Source organism: Leopardus geoffroyi, chromosome B3 (assembly GCF_018350155.1).
Source record: "Leopardus geoffroyi isolate Oge1 chromosome B3, O.geoffroyi_Oge1_pat1.0, whole genome shotgun sequence".
NCBI lineage: Eukaryota > Metazoa > Chordata > Mammalia > Carnivora > Felidae > Leopardus > Leopardus geoffroyi.
In genome coordinates, this window is record NC_059337.1 from 41,835,138 (window position 1) to 41,857,467 (window position 22,330).

The window sequence follows — 22,330 nt, forward strand, 5'->3', positions numbered from 1 at the left end:
TAATTAGTTGTAATCACCTTTCTGTAGCTTCCTTAGGATTTTCTACACTAATAATTCATATTATCTGAAAAAAGAAAATTTTATTTCTTCCTTTTTGATCGATGACTTATTTCCTTTTGTCTTTTTGTACCTCCAGTACAATGTTGAATCAAAGTGGTGAATGTGGACATTCTTGCCTTGTTTTCAATCTTAGTGGAGACAGCATTCAGTACTTTATTATTAGGCATGGCCTTAGATATAGGTTTTACATAGATGTCTTCTTTTCAGGTCAGAGAAATCCCTTTCTATTCCTAGTTTGCTGAGAGTTGTTTAATTTAAAAAATGGAATTTAGATTTTGTCAAAAGCTTTTTTGGATCTGTTGATATGATCATGTTTGTTTGTTTTAGTCTGTTAACATGGTGAACTGAATGGTATTTATATGTTAAACTAATTTTTTATTATTGGGATAAACTCCATTTGGTCACATGCATTTTATCTTTTATATATTACTGGATTCAATTTGCCAAAAGACTGTTGAAGATTTTTACATGTTTATACATGATAGATACTGATCTGTAGCTTTTATTTTTGTTTTCCTTTATAATATCTTTGTCTGGTCTTGTTATCATTGGTAATGCTCACAGAATGAACTGGACAGTGTGCCATCCTTCTATTTTGTAGAACAGTTTGTGTAGAATCAGTATTGTTTCCTTCTCCTTTTTTCTTTCTGTGTGGTAGAATTCTCCAATGAAGCCTTCTAGGAATTGCCCTCATGAAAACTACAAATTCAATTTCTTTAATAGAGACAGGGGAATTCTGGTTAGCTCCAATAAGTAAAAAGTCTGGAAGTTGTCGCTCCCATCCTTACAACAAGAAAACACTAAACCAATTAACAATCAATAATGCTTTGCACTTCTTAGAGAACTGAGTCTCAGGACACGCCACCACCCTGAAATCTTGAAAGACAGGGGAATCTGCAGAGTCACAACTGAGATTTGCTTGCCTAGGGCAGAAGCCACCAGAGTCATAAATAGATAGGGACACTTACAGGCTAATTTTAACAAACTGCTGCAGTCTGAGTGTGTAGTAGCCTAACAGTGAGAAATCCCTAAGACTAGCACACAGTCTTAAGAGGCTCACCTTTTTCTAGGTTTTACCTCTAGGAACATGACCACAATCTCATGGACCATCCCCTATGGCTCAGGCAGGGAAAGGGTAAGATCAAATATTGTAAATTATGCCCAGTGTTATCCATAACAAAGACTTACTCTCCACAGAAAAAGACCTTATAAGAGCCTTATCCTACCTGGGGGGAAGGCATTCCTCCCACTCTAGCCCTCTTTGGCTTTCCTGTCTTACCCAGGGGGGTAAAAAGTTAAGAGATGCTTAGTTTAAGGATGCAGGCCCAATACAAAATTGAAATTTAATCTTAAGATTATAGGACACCTTCTTTCTCTTAAGTCTTTTACTGTCACACCAATAGGTTTCCAACATAATAACAGTGGATTATAGCTGAAAGAGCTGTAAGACTCAGACTTTCTTTGACAAGGAGCATATAGAGAAGCCCAAAGTCAAGAGGGGAGACCAAAACAGGACACTAGAGGAATCTGAAGCCTCTGGTACTTAGAGCTGCAACAAACATTTAATACAATCCAACTTCTGCTCAGATTAAAATTTACACTAAAAGCCTATTTCAGTTCCTGTTACTCAATATATCGTGTGCAGGTTTAATAAATAATTATCATAGTCTGAAGAGTTATTCAGATTTTCAATTTCTTCTTGGGTGAGTTGTTAAAGCTATTTGTTCATTTCATCTAAGTTTTTAATTTATTGGCATTAAGTTGTTTATAATATTCTATTTTTATTTAATAAACGTAGGATCTGTAGTGATAGTCATAATTTGTACCCTCTTTTTTTCCCTTACCAATCTGGCCAGGGCTTTATCAATTGTAGTGGTTTTCTCAAAGAGCTAGATTTTTGTTTTATTGAAATTCTCCAGGGGCACCTGGGTGGCTCAGTCGGTTAAGCGGCCGACTTCGGCTCAGGTCATGATCTCGCGGTCCGTGAGTTCGAGCCCCATGTCGGGCTCTGTGCTGACAGCTCAGAGCCTGGAGCCCGTTTCGGATTCTGTGTCTCCCTTTCCCTGACCCTCCCCCGTTCATGCTTTGTCTCTCGCTGTCTCAAAAATAAATAAACGTTAAAAAAAAAAAAAATTCTCCATTGTGTTTCTGCTTTCTACATGATTTTTGCTATTCTTTTCATTATTTCCTTTCTTCTGCTTATTTTGTAAACTTCAGTTTGCTCTTTTTCTAGTTTCTTAAGAAAAAGCTTGAAGTCATCTATTTTAAGCATTCTGACTTACCCAATATAAGCATTTAATACTAAAAATTTCACTCTATTCTTCCCTCAGGTACTTTGCTTTGGCAACTATCCTCCCCATCTCCTGCATCAATCAATTTTCCCTTTCCACTAAATAATTCCCATCTTCATACAAACATGTTGTTATAATGATAAATTATGGGGGTCGGGGGGGAAGAAAGACACCCTCTGTTGCCCCCTCATACTCCTCAGGCTATCATCCCATTCCCGTACTACAATTATAATGGTTGTCTGTACCCAATATGCTGTGTCTACGTCCTTATCCCCCAATATTTATAACCCACTCCATTTAGGTGTTCATCCATACAATGAAATTCCATCTCTTCATATGCAATGATCAATTCTCACTTCTCACCTTACTCATTATCCAACAGTATGTGACATACTTTCCCCTCTCAGGCCACCTCCCGGTTTTCCTCCCTCCTTCAGGGCACAATTCCACTTCCCCTTTCCAACCTCTCAGTTGGGAGTTTCCCAGGGTTCAGTCCTCAGTCCTCAGTCACACCTTCTCCTCTGGAGCTACATCCATTACCCAGATGCCTTTCATCTACCACTAAAATTGCAAGTATCATGCACTCAAGCTATTCTGTATTATTTCATAATTGGTAGTACATTTTTAGTTGCCTTAAAGTAGTATTTATGTGTTTTAATCTGTGCAGTGAGATTATAAGTTCCCAGAGAACAAAGATCTCCACCATCTTGTTCTTTTCCATCTTTTTAAAGTATCTAATACAGTGTTCTGTGCATGCTAGGCCCTGATTAAACACAACAAACTCCATCTCTGATTTTGCTCAAGCACTGAAAAAAGAATGGTTTACTACAAAATCGAAGAAAGGTTTATAGTGAGCCACACTCATGCAACATGTACCTTGTATTATTGAGTCTTAAAGCCAGGACCTGCTCAGGGCTCATAATTACAGTCGCCTTAGAATGTGTCAAGTCCCCAGTTCTTTTACTAAGACTAAATCCAAAAGCCAGTTAAGTAGCTCCTTCTATTCAACATTTTCAATGAGATGAAGATAAAATATGTACTTCTTTCCATTGGAGGTTTCTCATGTGTGGAGGCTGGTCACAGAGAAATCCTTGTTCCAACTAAATATCAAACAATTAAATTAGAGCCACAGTTTCAGTGGGAAGGGGCCAAAAAATTGTACACAAATCTGGGCTATTACCTACAGAATGTACATCTCTTCCACTGGCTTACAAGTTACAACCAAAAGGCTCTTGGTCTCTGAGGTTATTTCACAGAATAACACAGTCAACATAAACCTGAGCAGCCTCATTTCAAACCAGAGTGAACAGGTATCACATGGTTTGCGTTTCAGGCCATAACAATTCTCTTCACAGCCTGTCTGATGGTGAAAGCCAAGCTCAACCCCTCAGCTGCCCTGCCTCCACATCAAGGAGAGAAAAAAACATAAGGACTCTATAGGCTGCTCAGGGTCACTGGGTAGAAAGTAAACTATACTCTCTTTGTCAACCAATTCCCATCTTTAGCTGTTTTATAAATTCATTGTTTTACAATTACTTAGAAAGATGGATGCCTGCGTGGCTTAGTCGGTTGAGCGTCCAACTTAGGCTCAGGTCATGATCTCACAGTTTGGTGAGTTCAAGCCCCACATCGGGTTCCACGCTGACAGTGCAGAGCCTACTTGGGATTCTCTCTCTCTCCTTCTCTCTTTGTCCCTCCCCTGCTCATGCTCTCCCTCTCTCTCTCTCTCTCAAACTTTTTTAAAAAAACTACTTAAAGGAGATTTTTCAAGGTGATTCTAGGATCTTCAAGAATAATCTTCCACTTGGTTTAGAACACCTCAAAGAACTTCTCTGCACCAAACTGTTTCTGAACACACAGAAATGAAATAGGCCTTAGGAATTTTAAGGTAACAAAGATTTCTCTTTAAAAAGTCTCAGAGCTGACCAGTCATAAACAACAGGATATACAGCCAAGTTTTATAAGAGACAAAAACTGTAACAACACATACTGAAGGATACACTACTCCAAAAAGAGGAAACATGGGAAATGAATAGTGCCAAACAATATTTTTATTGTTCACTGAAAAATACAGGTCTGCAAAGAGTCTATTGCATTGTGTACTGAACGCAAGGCCTGACATTACAAGGATACATGACATAATGGCGTAACTTATATAAAATGATACATATTGCATACTTACAAAAAATGATACATACAGTACCCCACCTTTCTAAACACTAGAATTTAATAGAAGTAAAGCCTTGTATTAAATGAGAACTGTAAACATTGCAATCATAAACAAAATGCTCTAAGCAAAGCACTTTAAAATTGGTTTGTTGTGATACCTACTTGGTCCACCCAGAGTTAGGAATAGCAGGGCCTAAGAAACAGTTAGCTAACGAAAGCTAGCACCTTCAAGGAGCTCTTCCTGGGGATCAGGCTGCCGCTGCCCAAGACAGGCCGCCACCCTGGCCTCCCTGGAGCCCTCAGGCCCAAAATGACAGCTAATCCCTGTCTTGGCGCTAGTATGAGGTGACTGGGAAGTGGGAGGAGTAGCAGGTAAGAGGAAGCTTCTGTCAACAACTGCTTATACTGCACCAACTCTATGGATAAGAACACCTAATATTTTTGATGTGAATCTACCACTCTCAGCAAACATTTAAGTGTGATTTAAAATAAAAAATTAACATTGAGAACAAAAACCATTTTCTAGACAATCTGCCATTATCATCATTTCCTTTCAGCCATGTTTTCATTAGATGCTCTAAAAGAAACTGCTACTTACTATATGACCAGCCAGGTGGGCCAGGATTGAGGTAACAAAACTCCTGCAGTTACAACTACTGACTTAAATGGATACAAAATAAATACAAATTTATTAGAGAGCAACAAAACCAATCTCTATTAATCACATGGCAAAATATTCAAGCACTGCAACAATATTCATATTCCAAGGTCAACTTTAACTCTATAACCCACATTTCCTTCCAAACTGAGAAAGCTTTGTGCGGAGGAAAACATAAAATATCAATACCACCTCCTCTACAAATACTATCAGGGCTCAGAAGGCTCACCATAGATAACAAATGTTAAAAAAAAAAAAAAAAAAAAAAAAAAAAAAGGCACCTCGATATATACACAGCAACAGAGGAATACTATCCTCTCCTCTCCTTCTGGGTGTCCTTGGCATCAGGCAAATCAGGGCTATTTATGACAACAGTGCCTAGGCTGACTATGGCAATGCTCACATTTTAAGAGAAATCAGGATTACAAAGTCCTTTATTCATAGGGAGTCAAAAATAATTTCCTCAGACAAGAGTCTTAGCATCAAAGAAAATTTTCCTCTGGCCTGAGAAATTTTTATAAATAAGATTGTACCATATCCCAGCTTCTTTACTTAATATTAAACTATTAAAGCACAGAGGATATCCTCAGAGAGCAGGAATGTGTACAACTAATATTCTCGGATTTTTCAATACTTTACAGATCAAATATTTTATCAGACTATCCATTTAAGAGGTGTGTAAGTCAATACTAATAACCAACTATGTATTTTTCTTATTCTGTTCATCAAAGAACACCACATTCCTATAGGAATAAAGGGCAGTTCAGTGGGTATCCTGTTTCCCATAACTCTGCACAGTAAATTTCACTGCTCAGTCTCTATGCCTTTGACTCTTCCTGTGGCTCTTTTCATCTAAGGAAAACTTTGTATAAAGGGGGAAAACTGCAAACTCCAGTGGAAACGTCGGTATTAGTGTTGTGAAGTGAACTTTAGGGTAATAACTGTAATTGCTATGGGACTGTTTACAGCCTTGCTAGAAATCCTATTTCTCTTGAATCCCTAGATTGAGAAATTCTCATAATTTAAACATGGGGGGAGATTTCACCGATAAAGATCTAGTTCATGTGAAAGGTCTGGCCCCTGGAATGATGTATGGCTAGCCCAAAACACTGGCCACATTTCCACTTTAGCCATGTTCGTTATTCTTTCCCATCACAGTACCGTTCAATTCTTCCATCTGTCATGGCACTGGTGAGCTCTCTCTCACTGCTGCTCCCATTTCTTTTGGGTGTTTTACTGCACATATGGGATCCATTGAGCTTATCACTTTAATGTGTAGGGAATTTTCATTTCACACCATCCACTCTCTAAAAGCCATTAACTGGGAGCAATTTCTAGTTAGTAAAGGCACAATTCACTGGCATTTCCTCTTTATAAAGGAAATCAAAAGGGTTGCTCAGAAGCTGAACACCTTGGGTATTCCTATAAAGGGAGTGTTGTATCTGCTACTAAAACCCAGAGACATTTGCTAGCTCTAAAGATTATACGGATTCTGTAAAAGCATCGATTTGGCAGTTTAAGACATATTTCTAATTCTGCACTACATCACTTGGTGAGGAGGAGAAAGTACTGGTTAGTATCACAGGAGCAAATTTAAAGTGTCAACATCATTCTACTGGCTTGTTTTCCTCATGCTTTTGAACTTTCACCAGCTCTAGTGAAGCGTGTCCCAGGGTACATCACTCAGCAACCTGCAGAACTGCTCAGAGATATAACAATGGACTTCACCCCAACTAGCCCAGCTGGTTGCTAGCACTCAGCTGGTAAACACTGCCTCGGGGCACAGCTCACGAAAAGCCTTAAATCCAGGAAAGATTTACGGAAGTTGCACAAAAATTCTTGGTTTATCATACCTTCCCAGAAATCAGAAAATAATTGATTTTTAGGTAAAGAAACTGAATCTACGCTCACGAACAAAGTAATGCCTCAAAAAGCAGAATCCAGAATGTAAAACTACAGGAAAAATGCAACTTGTTAATCACTAGCTTACTTTGGCTAAATTATCATAGTCAGTGCAATTTACTATTGCATTTAGAAGCACAACCTACCATGTTCTCATAAATTTAGGGTATAATAAAGAACATGAAAAGTTCACAGGGGTGAGAGCCCTTTAGCGTTTTGTGACTTCGTAACTTAAAAAGACAAAGGCTAAGCAGGATCTGACAGTCAGAGATTTACCTGCTCAGCACAAGCTGAGTTGAGAGACGGCTAAACATCGGACTTTTATTCATTTATGGTGTTCTCAGAAAGTTCCTATCTGGACACTGATGATTATCAACCTGGCTGCACATCAGAGTCACCTGGGAAAAGCTTCTAAAAATGACCAAATGCCCAGACCAATTATATGTGGAGGGTGAAGCCCAGATATCAATATTCTTTACGCTTCCCCAAGGGATTCGATTCTAATGTGCAGCCAGGATGTGTACATCCACTGCTGTATCCTTCCAGAGAGCTGTTGCATGAAGTCATATTTTATTTATCTAGAGGGTTTTGTTTTTTCTAAATCCCACCAGGAAAAGGAATTTTTAGAAAAAGGCACAGTTGTGCTTCCTCTAAAGATGCAGCTTACTGTTTGGCAGGTGCTGGTTGTCAGAGGTTATCTGGAACGCTGATTGAAAAGGAGGAAGTCCTTGTCTTGGCAGAGGAGGCACAGTTTCAGGCTTCGGCAGCTGCCGCCAGCAACAAAGAATGCCCAAATGCCCATGAGTACCACAATTATATATGTTGACACCAAATTTATTCCATAATGAGGACTTATGAAGGTCTGCAAAAGGAAAATAAAGCAGTTTGGGTAGTAACAGCAAGCTTATTAAACATGTAGAGTAACCAAAGATAAAGGAAAATCTAGGATACTTTCAACAGCTGGGGTGTGTTTCAACAAACATATGATGTATGTCATGTACTGCGGAGTTCCACAAAGACGAACAGAACTAACCTAATCAACAGACGCTAACCCATAGGTGTGCGCTTTGCAATATTCAAATGCCAAACCTAGAGGGTAATTAGAAGTCAGCATCTAATGGAATACCCAAGAGAAGATACATGTTATATAATCTGGGCCCAGTTTATAATAATTTCTGTGTTAGCTGGCTCTTTATATCTGCGAGAAAGTAGGACACGTCCAAGTTACTTTAGTATGAACCTTTAGTATTTAAGGGAACAAGAGGGCACAGCATTTCTTTTTCAGCTGCATAACTGCTGAGGCTTCCAAAAGTTTATTTAAAAAACAACGATGAAAAGCCAAGGGGTACTCTGTTACACAACAGTGAAGACCAAAGTATCTACCTACTGGAGCTTATATGCTAGGAAGAGAGACAAGTAATGAAAGAACAAATAAATGAATTAAATAATTACACATTGTGATGAATGCTAGACAGAATAATTCTAATTGTGATGGTGCCAGGATAAGTAAGAATAAGGTGGTCTATTGAGGTTGCTCAGGAGAGGTCCTGAGTAAGTGGCACATAAAGTGAGACACATAGTTGGGAGGAGAGAGCCAGCCTCGTGTAGACTGAGGGAGGGAATGGCAGTAAAGCAAAGAGTTTGGGGCAGCTGAGACCCTGAGAGAGGGCTATGACTGATGTGTAGGGATGGAGAGGCAGCACAAGAGATGAGGCATCAGAGAGGAAGGCAGGGACCAGCTGTGTAGCATATGGGTAAGGAGTGTAAATTTTATCCTCAGTGCAACAGAGGGTCACAGAACAGGCTTACATGGAGGGGCTGAACGACTTGGCTTAGATGTTTAAAACTGCAGAGAATGGATTAGAGGAGGCAACTGTGAAAGCAGGGAGACTCATTGGGAAGATTCTGCACTGACTGATGAACTCAGGGTGGTGGCAGTAGAGATGGAGAGAGTGGGCAGTGTGAACTGACAGGACTTGCTGACGGATGCAATGTGAGGGAAAGGGGGAGGCCAAAATGACTTCCAGGTTTCCGGCTCTTGGTAAATGATGGTGCTATTTAAGGAGATGACAAAGACTTGAGGAAGACCAGGCTCGAAATGATGGGTGAGAATCAAGTCCAATAAGGACACGCTAAGAGTGAAATGCCTGTGAGATTTCAAAGGACGGAATGTCAGGTAAACATTAGGTATATGAGCATGGGGCTCAGAGGAGAGGCCTAGGCTAGAAAGAGGAATACAAAAGCACAGTCCACAGCATAAAATTTAAAAATTTAAAAAATTTTAACTTATTTTTATTTTATTATTATTTTTTAGAGTTCTCTCTAAAAAAGAGACAGAGAGAGAATGTGTGTGTGTGTGTGTGTGTGAGAGAGAGAGAGAGAGAGAGAGAATCTTGAGCAGGACCCAGACCCAGTGCAGAGCCCAATATGGGGCTCAATTCCATGACCCTGGGATCATAACCTGAGCTGAAATCAAGAGTCAGATACTCAACTGACTGAGCGATCCAGGCACCCCCATAGATGGTATTTAAAGCCATGTCTCTACCCAGGGAGCTACTGTAGAAAGAAGGAAAAGGAGAAGAATAAGCCCTGAGAACATTTATATATTGTTTGTGCTGCTTAGTATTATAGGAGCAAATTACAAGTGTCAACACCTTTCTATTAGCTTGACTTTGTTTTTTGTTTACACTTTTTTTAATGTTTGTTTATTTTTGGGAGACAGAGTGCAAGCAGGAGAGGGGCAGACAGAGAGGGAGACACAGAATCTGAAGCAGGCTCCAGGCTCTGAGCCATCAGCACAGAGCCCGACACGGGGCTCGAACCCATGAAGCACGGGATCATGACCTGAGCCAAAGTCGGACATTCAACCGACTGAGCCACCCAGGTACCCCAATCTGTTAGCTCGACTCGTACTGAGAGAGTCAGCAAAGGGGTCTGAGAAGAGCAAACAGTGAGGTAAAAGAAAAATCAGGACAGTGTGATATAGCAGTCAAAAGAGGAAAATGTTTCACAGGGGGTGAACTCTTTTAAAGGCTGCTGAAATGAAAAAAAACAAAAACAAAAACAAAAACAAAAAAAAACCAAAACACCAATGTCCATCAGGTTTGGAGAAACTAAAGTCTGTTTTGACCTTGACAAGTGCAATCTTGGAAGAGTGGCTGAGGAGCACCTGGGTGGCTCCAGCTGGGATGCTGGATGAGTTCCAGCCCAGCATCATTCTCTGTGCTCACAGCACAGAGCCTGCTTCAGATCCTCTGTCTCCCCCTCTCTGCCCCTCCCCTACTTGTGCTCACTCTCTCTCTCTCAAAAGTAAATAAATGTTAAAAAAAATTTTAAGAACAACAACAACAACAAAGAAGGTGGTTGAGCAGAAGCCAGACTGGATTAGAAGCAGGAGAGGTGAAGAAGTGGAGACAAAATTAGTGGACATAACTCTGAGAAATTTGGCTGTGATGTGGAAGAGAAAAAAAGGAGTGAAGGCTAGGAGGGGGAAAGGCAAGAGGAGAGATTTTTTTTTTTTTTTTTTTTTAAAGATATGTCTATATGGGGGCATTTGGATAGCTCAAGTGGTTGAGCGTCCGACTCTTGATTTCGGGTCCGGTCATGATTCCAGAGTTATGGGATGGAACCCTGCATTGGGCTCTGAGCTAAGCATGGAGCCTACCTAACATATTGTCTGTCTCTCTCTCTCTCTCTCTCTCTCTCTCTCTCTCTCTCCACCCCCCCCCAACTCCCCTACTTATGCTCTCTCTAAAAAAAAAAAAAAAAAAAAAAAAAGCAAAAAGATATGTCTGTATGTTGATGGAAAGAGGGAAAAGCTGGGGGTATGGGATAAAGGGCACAATCAGAGGAGTGAAGTCCTTAAATGAGAACTGGATCTGGTGGCCAGGAGGAGGGACTGGCCTTTGACAGAAAGAGGGATACTTCCTTTACTGGGCCAGGGTAAGATAAGGAGATGGGTTCCCACGTAAGCCAGCACTTACACGTACCAAAGGAGAGAATCTGATTGGGTCAACTTGCCACCATACACCTTTGCCAATAAGGGGCTTCAGGGGAAGTGCCTCCACGGCTCCTCACTGTCCTTACCCTCACCATACCTGTACATGACCCCACCTATCAGCTCTGGCCAGGAAAATGGGCTGATTTTGCAGGTAGCTACTTATGCAGAAAAAGTGCTTTTCTCAAGAGGCATTGGTGGGTATGACAGGCATTGAGCATTTTCTGGATTCTTCAGAATAATTCTCTACCTCAAATCCACTGAATTTTAATTTATTTTACAGGGTGCTAAGCTCTTTTGTATTTCTCTTTAGTTTCTTTAAATTTTTTTTCTCTTTTAAACAATTACAAAAGCAGCTGTGATTGTTGCAAAAAATTAGAATACACAAATGAGTAAAATAAACAAATTTTAAAACTTGAAATTCAGATAGGTTAGTATTTATTGAACAGAACACAAAAACTGCAAACCATAAAGAAAAACTGATTAAACTACATTAGAATGAGGAACTTTGCTTATAAAAAAGACAACAGTATGAGGAGATAAAGATAAACCATAGTACAGGAGAAGTTATTTACAATATGTATATCTGACAAACACGTTTTGTCAGAGAACATAAAGAGAACTCCTAAAAATCAAAATGATTTATAGGCAAAAGATTTGAATAGGCACTTCACAAAAGAATTATCCAGGGGCGCCTGGGTGACTCAGTCAGTTGAGCGTCTGACTTGATTTCAGCTCAGGTCATAATGTCACAATTTGTGGGATTGAGCCCTGAGTTGGGCTCTGCGCTGACAGCATGGAGCCTGCTTGGGATTTTCTATCTCCCTCTCTCTCTCTCTGCCCCTCCCTTGCTCACATGCTCGCTCTCTCTCTCTCACCCCCTCCCCCACTCACGTGTGTATGCCTGTTCTTTCTCTTGCTCTCAAAAAAACAGAATTATCCGATGGAAAAAAGACAGTCTCTTTAACAAATGGTGCTGGGAGAACTGGACAGCAACATGCAGAAGAATGAAACTAGACCACTTTTTTACACCATTCACAAAAATAAACTCAAAATAGATGAAGGACCTGAATGTGAGACAGGAAACCATCAAAACCCTAGAGGAGAAAGCAGGAAAAAACCTCTCTGACCTCAGCTGCAGCAATTGCTTACTTGACACATCTCCAAAGGCAAGGGAATTAAAAGCAAAAAATGAATTGGGACCTCATCAAGATAAAAAGCTCTGCACTGAAAAGGAAACAATCAATAAAACTAAAAGGCAACCGATGGAATGGGAAAAGATATTTGCAAATGACATATCAGACAAAGGGCTAGTATCCAAAATCTATAAAGAGCTCACCAAACTCCACACCCCAAAAACAAATAATCCAGGGAAGAAATGGGCAGAAGACATGAATAGACACTTCTCTAAAGAAGACATCCAGATGGCCAAGAGGCACATGAAGAGATGCTCAACGTCACTCCTCATTAGGGAAATACAAATCAAAACCACACTGAGATACCACTTCATGCCAGTCAGAGTGGCTAAAATGAACAAAACAGGGGACTATAGATGCTGGCGAGGATGTTGAGAAACAGGAACCCTCTTGCAATGTTGGTGAGAATGCAAACTGGTACAGCTTCTCTGGAAAACAGTGTGGAGGTTCCTCAAAAAATTAAAAGTAGATCTACCCTATGACGCAGCAATAGCACTGCTAGGAATGTACCCAAGGGATACAGGAGTGCTGACGCATAAGGGCACTTATACCTCAATGTTTATAGCAGCACTTTCAACAATAGCCAAATTATGGAAAGAGCCTAAATGTCCATCAACTGATGAATGGATAAAGAAGATGTGGTTTTGGGCCACCTGGGTGGCTCAGTCGGTTGAGCGACCGACTTCGGCTCAGGTCATGATCTCGCGGTCCGAGAGTTCGAGCCCCACGTCGGGCTCTGTGCTGACAGCTCAGAGCCTGGAGCCCGTTTCAGATTCTGTCTCTCCCTCTCTCTCTGACCCTCCCCCGTTCATGCTCTGTCTCTCTCTGTCTCAAAAAAACAAATAAACGTTAAAAAAAAAATTAAAAAAAAAAAAAAAAGATGTGGTTTATATATATATATATATATATATATATATATATATATATATATATATATAATGGAACACTACTTGGCAATGAGAATGACTGAAATCTGGCCATTTGTAGCAACATGGATGGAACTGGAGAGTATTATGCTAAGTGAAGTAAGTCAGGCAGAGAAAGACAGATACCATATGTTTTCACTCATATCTGGATCCTGAGAAACTCAACAGAAGACCAGGGAGGAGGAGAAGGGAGGGTAAAAAAGTTACAGAGAGGGAAGGAGGCAAACCATAAGACACTCTTAAATACTGAGAATAAACTGAAGGTTGATGGGGGTGGGAGGGGAGAGGAAAGTGAGTGATGGGCATTAAGGAGGGCACCTGTTGGGATGAGCACTGGGTATTGTATGGAAACCAATTTGAGAATAAACTTCATATAAAAAATTTAAAAAATAAACAACTCTTACAACTCAAAAAAAAAAAAAGAATGATCCAAATGGCCAATAAATATATGAAGATCTGCTTAATCTCATTAATCATTAGTGAAATGCTAATTAAGACCATAATGTGATACCACCACATACCCAGGGGGATCAGTAACAAGACAGTGCCATACCAACCATTGGTGAGGAGGTGGAGGAACTGCCACTCACAAATTAATGGGAATGTAAGTCAATACAATGACTCTGAAAAGCTGAGTGGTATAACAGCTGACATATGCACGCCCCATGATCAGCAATTCCGCTCCTAGGCATATATCCAAAAGAAATGTACACATATATTCAAAAGAGATATTCTAAAATGCTCAAAGCATTGTAATTAGTCACAAAAGTCAAAAACTAGAGATACCATTTCTGCAGTAGAATGGATAAATCATGGTACAGTCACAAAATAGAATACTAGAGTGTAATAAATGAGCAATATATACAGATGAATCTCACAAAGATAATGTTGAGCGAAAGAAGTCAGACACAAGAGTAAATACCGTATAGTTCTGTTTACATAAACTACCAAAAGGCAAGGCAAGCCATGGTGTTAGAAGTCAGGACCGTGGTAGGAGGCTCATGGGATCTGATGTTTTAGTTTTCATTTAGGTTCGAGTTACATAGGTTACAAGATGTACACTTTTGATCTGTATATGTTTCTGTGTGTGTGTTATTTTTCTTAAGTAGGCTTCATGTCTAGCATGGAGCCCCACAGGGGGCTTAAACTCACAACCAGGAGATCAAGACCTGAGCAGGTATCAAGAGTCAGATGTTTAACTGACTGAGCCACCAAGCACTACCCCGTTCCCCTCCCCCCTCTGCTATTCAGAGACAACTACTATTAAAATTTTGGTAGATAATCTTCCAAATTTCCCGAATTCTTTTTTATTTTAGTTTATTTTCCTGGGTTCTCTTTAATCATTAAAGAGAATATCAACTATTCAATATTCTACAACATTTATAGGATTGAGGATACAAAGATTGACAAGATAAGATCATCCCTGATGATCAAACTCTAGTTGGAGAGAGATACACAAAAACTGTATTAAATAAGATGGTGAGGCCAAGATGGAAGAGCAGCACAGCACTCAAGTTCTCAGATTCTCTCATCCCTGAAATGCAGCTAGATCAGCACCACATTATTTTGCACATCTAGGAAACTGATCTGAGGATTAACACAACAATCTGCATAACTTGAACCACAGAACTTGGCAGGTACATGGTGCGGAGAGGTGAAGTGGGGGAGAGAGAGAGAAGCTGTGGAGGGTAGGGAGCTGTTTTTGCAGAGAGAGGACAGAGAAAGGGGAGAAGCGTGCAGCACATCGTGAGAGTACAGGAAAAGCACTCCCTCGAAAGTAGCTGCAGACTCTTAAATACAGAGAACTGAGGATTGCTGGAGGGGTTTGGGATGGGGGGATGGGCTACATGGGCAAGGGGTATCAAGGAGGACACTTGCTGGGATGACCACTGGGTGTTGTATGTATCACTGGATTCTACTCCTGAAATCATTATTGCACTATATATGCTAACTTGGATGTAAATTTTAAAAAATAATAATAAATGAATAAATAACTATATTAAATAAAACAGTGTTATCTGTGGATAAGTGTTATAACACAGCTATGAATAAGGGCCGGTGATCGTGCTCAGTCTGGAATATGCACCTTTTCCAGGGAGGCTTCACATGGAACGAGTACTTTTCCAAACTGACTTAGGTTAGGGGGAGACGCGTCACTGCAGATAAAACAGCATGGACAAGGCACACCTACTGGGAAGCCACAATGGATTAATTTAGATGGAGCATATGATGTGAACTGTGGGGAGCAGCAGGAGGTTAAGTTCTGTACCAGTAAGGCTGATAAGAGGCTTATGTCAAACAAAGAAGTCTGGGTTTTATTCCATAGGCATCTACTACAGCTGATCATTCTCTCCTTAACACATCTGGCTTCCAGGACATCTGGCTCCTGGTTTTCTTCCAAGCTCACTAGTGGCTCTTTCTCAGTCTCTTTTGCTGGCACCTTCTCTTTCCCCAGTCTCAATGTGGGAGCGTCCCAGAGCTCAGTCTTTGGATTTCTGGCCTGGATTTCTCTCCCCAGCTCCGTACTTTCTCATCCAATTGCCTAATGGATATTTTCACTAGGATGTCCAATAGGCACCTCTACTACGTTTATAATGTGTCCAGATGAACTCCTTGATCCACCCTCACAAGCTCCCCCATCCCAGCTGATGGTAACTCCATCCTTCTAATTGTCCAGGCCCAAACCTTGGAGACATCCTTGGCTCCTCTTCTTTCACTCTATGCCTTACCCAATCTGTAAGGAAATACTGCTGGCTCTACTTTCAAAAATATATCCTCAATCTGATCATTTCTCATTATATCCACTGCTTTTTCACCCAAGTTATCACCATCCTTCTCCTGATGACTATAATCTTTCCCTGCTACAGTTCACTCCTAACACGGCCAAGTGATCTTTTAAAAATGTGAGTCAGATCATGGCCCTAACACCCTGCAACGACTCCCATTTCACTGACAGTAAATGCCAACATCTTGCGTTATCTAGATGTGGTTCTCACTTCTAACCTCTACTTCCCTCCCCACCTTCAACTCCGTGACAATATCTATTACCTTTACCCTAGCTCACTCTGTTCTGGCCACCCTCACTTCCAAAAATACGCCAAGCAATTTCTTTGATCTTAGACTTTGCTACTGGCTGTGCAGTCCAGGATGCTCTTCCCCAGAGAGCCGCATGACCAATCTACTTCACTTCTTTGCTCAAAGGTCACCTTCACAACGAGGCCTACTCTGACCACCTAGTTAAAAAATTGGACATCCTCTGCCTCCCCACACTCTGGATTCCTTTTAACTCTGCTCTACTTTCCATAGCACCTATCACGATAAAATTTCTTATTTATTAAGCCTGCTGCTTGCTGCCTTTCTCTCACCACTAAACTGTAAAAGCAGGGATCTTTGTTTTGTTCACTAAACTGTTTTGTTTACCTAAAACAGTGCCTGGAACATAGAAGGTACTCAGTAAATATTTGTCGAATGAATGAATTAGCCAAATGGATCCAAGAAAAGGACATTTGTTTTTTCATTTAATTTCCTTTCTGATTATAGAAGCGTACATTGCAGAAAATTTGGAACATGCCAAAAACTATAAAGAAGAAAAGAATCCACTGAGAGATAAATACTATTAGTATTTTAATGCTTTCTCTTTCCAGTCTTTTTTTTTCCATGAAGACTTGGCTTCACATAGTTGCCATCACACTAACTTTAGTATCCTGCACCGCTGAAAGGTTTTAGGAAGGGGAAGCAATAAGACTGCGTTTTTATCTAACTATCTATCTTTTAAGTAACCTCTATGCCTATAACTGGTGGCCTGAACTCACGACCCAGAGATCAAGAGTCATGTGCTTTAGCAACTAAGCCAGCCAGGCACCCCTGCAAGACTTCATTTTAGATGCATCAGAGGTCAAGGAGCCCAGTATGAGAAAACTTGATATAAATTCTAAGTGGATGGAGAAGAGAGAAACATGAGGTAGGACACCATCAGAAAGAACCCTTCTAATACTAAGAGATGAGACATGATAAGGGTCTGGACAAGGCAGTGGTGGGGATAATTCTGATGTAAATACATGGCAAATTACCATGAAAGTCAAACCCAAACCATTAAATATTCTTAAGAAATATGGCTAGTCAAGCTTTCTTTTTAAATTTTAGTTATTTAGAAAATTGGCATAATAATTCTAATTTCAGTGAGGAGGGAATAAAATGGGCACCCTTGTTATTTATCAGAGTGAGTAGAAATGGTACAATCCTTGTGGAGAGGACTTTACCAATTTATATCAAGGGCTTTAAAAATATTTGTACCATTTAATTTCATATTTTCATTCTATGAAATCTAAACATCATATTGAAAAAATTTCATGTACAAAGATGTTCAAGACAGCATTGTAAGAAACAAAATTTTGAAATAGATGTGATCAGTTAAGCAAACTATAATTCTATGTAATGATATAAGGCTATTAAAATGTATATATGAAAAGGATTTCTAATAACATGGTACTTATTTAAGATGTGTTACATAATGTAAGCCTAATGCAAGACTATTTCAGGTTTGACTATACCCATAAAAGAAAGATACATAGAATAAAATCTTTAATGAAATCAACCAACAAATTAAGAGTGGCTTTTTTTCTGTAGGAATAGATGATTTATCTATCTATCTACCATTCACTCATTAAAGAGCTTCATCTTCCCATGAGCATGTATTTCATTTAGAGTGGAATCTACCATATGTGGACTTATGATCCAAAAAACACTGTGAGCATGGTGACAATCAATACTCACCAGGGCTGACACCAGCAGGTGGGTCAGAAGAACTACAAGAAGGGCAGACCACTTTTTCTTCTCACAGCCATCAAAAAATATGATGCCCCAGAACACGTGCAGCAATATGATAACCAGCGTCATGAAAGCTGAAAGACAGTTATCAATTAGTGTCCAGTCATACAGACACGGATGCCAAAGCCCAGTCACACTTGGTCATGATACAACAGGCTCTTGGGGTGCGGTACACCACCTTGAGAGTTTAACTACCACCTGCCAGAAGCAGGACTTTGACACACATTTGCTCAAACAGTAACTGAAAAGCAACACTTTTTTTTTTTTAATGTTTATTTTTTGAGAGACAGAGAGAGACAGAGAGAGAGAGAGAGAGAGAGAGCATGAGAGGGTGAGGGGCAGAGAGAGAGGGAGTCACAGGTTCCGAAGCAGGATCCAGGCTCTGAGGTGTCCACAAAGAGCCCAATGCAGAGCTCGAGCTCACGAATCCCAAGATCACGACCTCAGCCGAAGTTGGATGCTCAACCGACTGAGCCACCCAGGCACCCCTGGAAAGCAACATTTCTGAAGGAGGCGCCAGGTCTGCAGTAGCTTCTCATGCAGAATGTGAACCTGTTAAACCTGTTAAACCTAAAGTCAGCTTGGACCTGGCTTTCAAGGAGTATCTCTGAGGAACGCAATAAAACTAGTGTGGTATCTAATCAACTCTTTCCAAATTAGCCTTTTGCACCATCCTGAATTAAATGGAGTACATTCAGTTTACACAAGTCTCACTAAAGTGGAATTTCTCCTGTGTTCTTTCCTTTTTAAAAAGGCCAATGCAAGAATACAAAAATTAAAAATTACAACAATTATCTAAGATTCTTCTTAGGCAACCAAAACTGAATTTGATCAGCACACCCAGATTTTTCTGTGGAAAAGAATGTGTTTCCTGTGCCCTGAAAATATTATTTAAAATGAACCAATTCCGCATATTCTGAAAGGTTTTTTTTGGGGGGAAGGGGGGGACTGGCAGAGCCATCTGAGGCTTTATTTGGGAAAAAACTCGTGAATTGGCTTTTAGCTGGAGCCATGGGCAAGAGGGGGGTACCCAGGGTGGTGGACTCCCCCTAAGGGTAGGCCAAGGACTGAGGTGAGGCTTAGGTGGGCCTCCCATTCCCGACGCTCCCCTGCACGGCTCCTTCCCTCACAGGCTCTATGGCAGCCACGGGAGTGGGGAGGCTGGGAGGGACCACAGTGGTTGTTCACTTGGACAGGACGTCAGACGACTGGGACACCAGCTTCCCATCACGGGTCTCGATCTTCTTCACCACCACAGCCTTGGAGGAGCTGACATGGCCAGAGGAAGCAGAGCTCTGGCCAGAGCTGAAGCCGGACTGGAAGGCATAGCTGACGCCAGGGCTCATGTGGCCCCTGTAGGCTGAGACCAGCCCACCCAAGTAGCCGGTGGAGGTCTTAGTGTGGATGCTCATGTTCTGCATCCCAGACTCCAGCCTGCTTTCCTCGCCCTCCAGCAGCTTGCAGTAGGTGGCGATCTTGATGTCCAGGGCCAGCTTGATGTTCATGAGCTCCTGGTACTCCTGCAGCTACCGGGCCATGTCCTGCTTGGCTCACTGCAGAGCGGCCTCCAGCTCGGCCACCTTAGCATTGGCGTCCTTCACGGCCAGCTCCCCACACTGCTTGGTATCAGCTATGGCGGCCTCCAGGGAAGCCCTCTGGTTTTTCAGGCCCTCAATCTCAGCCTGGCGTCAGTTAATGTTCTGGTTCATCTTGGAAATCTCCGTCTTTGTGCGATGGAAGTCATCCCCATGCTTCCTGGCCAATGTCTGCAGCTGCTCATACTTGATCTAGTACATGGTCTCTGCCTCAGCCTGGCTGCTGTTGGCGATCTCCTAATACTGGGCCTTGACCTTGGCAATGATGCCATCCAGATCCAGGGAGTGGCTGCTGCCCATGGACAGCACCACAGTCGTGTCCGAGATCTGGGACTGCAGCTCACGGATCTCCTCTTCGTACAGCTGCCTTAAGAAGTTGATCTCATCAGTCAGCCCTTCCAAGCGGGACTCCAGCTGCACCTAGTTCATGTGAGCTTCGTCCACATCCTTCTTGATGAGGACAAATTCATTCTCCATGTCTGCACGTTCTTTGATCTCCTCCTCATATTTATTGAAGTCCTCCACCAGGCCCTGCATGTTGCCAAGCTCCACCTCCAGCTTCAGCTTCTCCTAGCCTAGGGTTTCCAGCTGCCGCCAAAGGTTGTCGATGTAACTCTTGAACGTGTTGTCCATGTTGCTGCGAGAGGTCTTCTGCTGCTGCAAGAGGTTCCACTTGGTCTCCAGAACTTTGTTCTGCTGCTCCAGATGCCGCAACTTGTCGATGAAGGAGGCAAACCTGTTGTTGAGGGTCTTGATCTGCTCCTTCCCCTGGCTGTGCACGGCCTGGATGTTGGGGTCCACCTCCAGCTTAAGAGGGCTCAGCGGGCTCTGGTTCACTGAGACAGCCGTGATGCCCCCCCATACTCCCGGGCCTGCCGTAGCCCCCAACTACACTCATGCTGCTGCCCAGGCCACGCTGGAAGCTGCTGCCGCTTTCCACCCAGGACAGGGCAGAGCTGATGCGGGAGCCAGGCGCGTGAGTGAAGGAGAGGCTGCTGAAAGCCCGGGGGCCAGAGGAGGACACCTTGTAGGACTTCTGGGTCACCCTGATAGACATGGTGGAGGCCAGTGTGGAAGTTAGAGTGGAGGCAAGTAGGCTGAACCTGCCTGAGGTTCGAGAAGGAGCCAAGAAGCTGCTTCTAGGGTCTATTCTGAAAGTTTTAATATGAAGAAAAAAAAGCATATCGATTTCCCCTTTCAGCCACATAATAAGATACCATTAACACCCACCAGTCTGGCAAAAATTCAAGTCTGACAATTCGCTTTCACATTCCTGATAGGAAAACAATCTAGTATTACCTAGTAAAATTCAAAGTATGTACTCTCTATTTCACTCCAACAATTCCACAGTTAGATATATACTCTGAAGCAGTTAGTTCTTGGATCAATAGATCATTAGTACCTGAGACGTTGTTAGAAATGCACATTCTTGGGACTTACCCCAGACTTCCTGAATCAATGAGCCTTGCAACCTGTGTTTAAACAGCCCTTCAGGTGGTTCTGATGTATGCTCAAATGTGAGAACCACTACCCTGGAAAACTCTAATATATGTGCACCAAGTGACATATACAAGAATATTTATACTATCGTTGTTTATATTAACAAAAAATTTCCATCATTATCAGAATGGATAAACTGTGGTGTATTCACACAATGGAATACTATATGCTCTATAATATAAATGATCTCAATAATATATAATGCTAATGGGGACAAAAATATATTGTGGGACACCAACCACTATTTATACAAAGTTAAAAACATCCAAAAACTATATTAAAATGACAAAACTGTTATACATTAAAAGGATATAATTGTTGTGATTAGAAGAAGGCAAGTTTTAATTTTTTTTAATGTTTGTTTACTTTACAGAGAGCGAGAGAGACAGAGCGTGAGCGGGGGAGGGGCAGAGAGAGAGTGAGACACAGATCCAAAGTAGGCTCCAGGCTCTGAGCTGTCAGCATAGAGCCTGACGCAGGGATTGAACCCACAAGCTGTGAGATCACGACCTGAGCCCAAGTCGGGAGCTTAACCAAGTGAGCCATCTAGACTCCCCTAGAAGGCAAGTTTTTATATATAATGACATCATTTAGTGAAATGATGACAAATACTTTAAAGTAGAGGAGGAGTTTTAAAATATGTACCTTTGGGATGATGGCAACATTTCACCACATCCAAATCTTACTTTTACTTAAGATCTAGCTTGATGCCATCTCCTTGGTGAATTCTTTAGGACACCTAATCTTCATTTTTAAAAAACACTGAGCACACATTTACTGAGCACCTGGATAGTCTGGCCTAAAGATTCTGTATAGGAGCTCAGGAGTCACACAATCCTGAGATGGAATGCGAGCTCCACAATATGGCTTTGGCCAGATTATTTAACCTCCCTCCCCTTCTGTTTCCTTTATTTCAGAAATGGGGCCAATAATACCTCATAGGGCGGTTCCAGGGAAGAACAGTGCTTTAATATAAACCACAGCTTTTCAATAAATGATACTACCAGCTGCTATCATCTCCAGGTTCAAAGATGAGTAGGGCAGAGCCTTTAATGAGTTGTACTGTCATGTGGGAAAGAAAGCGAGGCAAAGCAGCAAGCGGTTACCACATTTATCCAAGTTTCCTAGGTACTGGGCTATGTTTTAAAATGCACTCTTCTTCACTCTTAGACATTTATTTCTTCCTCTGACCTGGTATTACTTTTACAT

At 41.4% G+C, this 22,330-nt stretch overlaps 1 protein-coding gene and 1 pseudogene across 7 annotated transcripts in view; both read right to left on the minus strand.

Moving 5' to 3' along the window:
- Positions 1-22,330, minus strand: part of APH1B (aph-1 homolog B, gamma-secretase subunit) — a 137,959-nt gene that overhangs the window by 91,664 nt on the left and 23,965 nt on the right. For 5 of the 7 annotated variants that reach the window (XR_006704637.1, XM_045449487.1, XM_045449485.1 and 2 more), the window contains exons 5-6: positions 17,973-18,100; positions 7,748-7,942 (exon numbers count right to left, since the gene is read on the minus strand). Coding sequence is in view for 6 of the 7 variants with exons in the window: in XM_045449487.1 (XP_045305443.1) it covers positions 7,775-7,942; positions 17,973-18,100 (296 nt within the window). In the remaining variant the exon portion in view is untranslated. Of the gene's footprint in view, positions 1-4,384; positions 7,943-17,972; positions 18,101-22,330 lie in introns of those variants that run through there. The other 2 variants (XM_045449488.1, XM_045449483.1) reach the window with 1 other exon arrangement.
- Positions 18,429-21,533, minus strand: LOC123582896 (annotated as a pseudogene).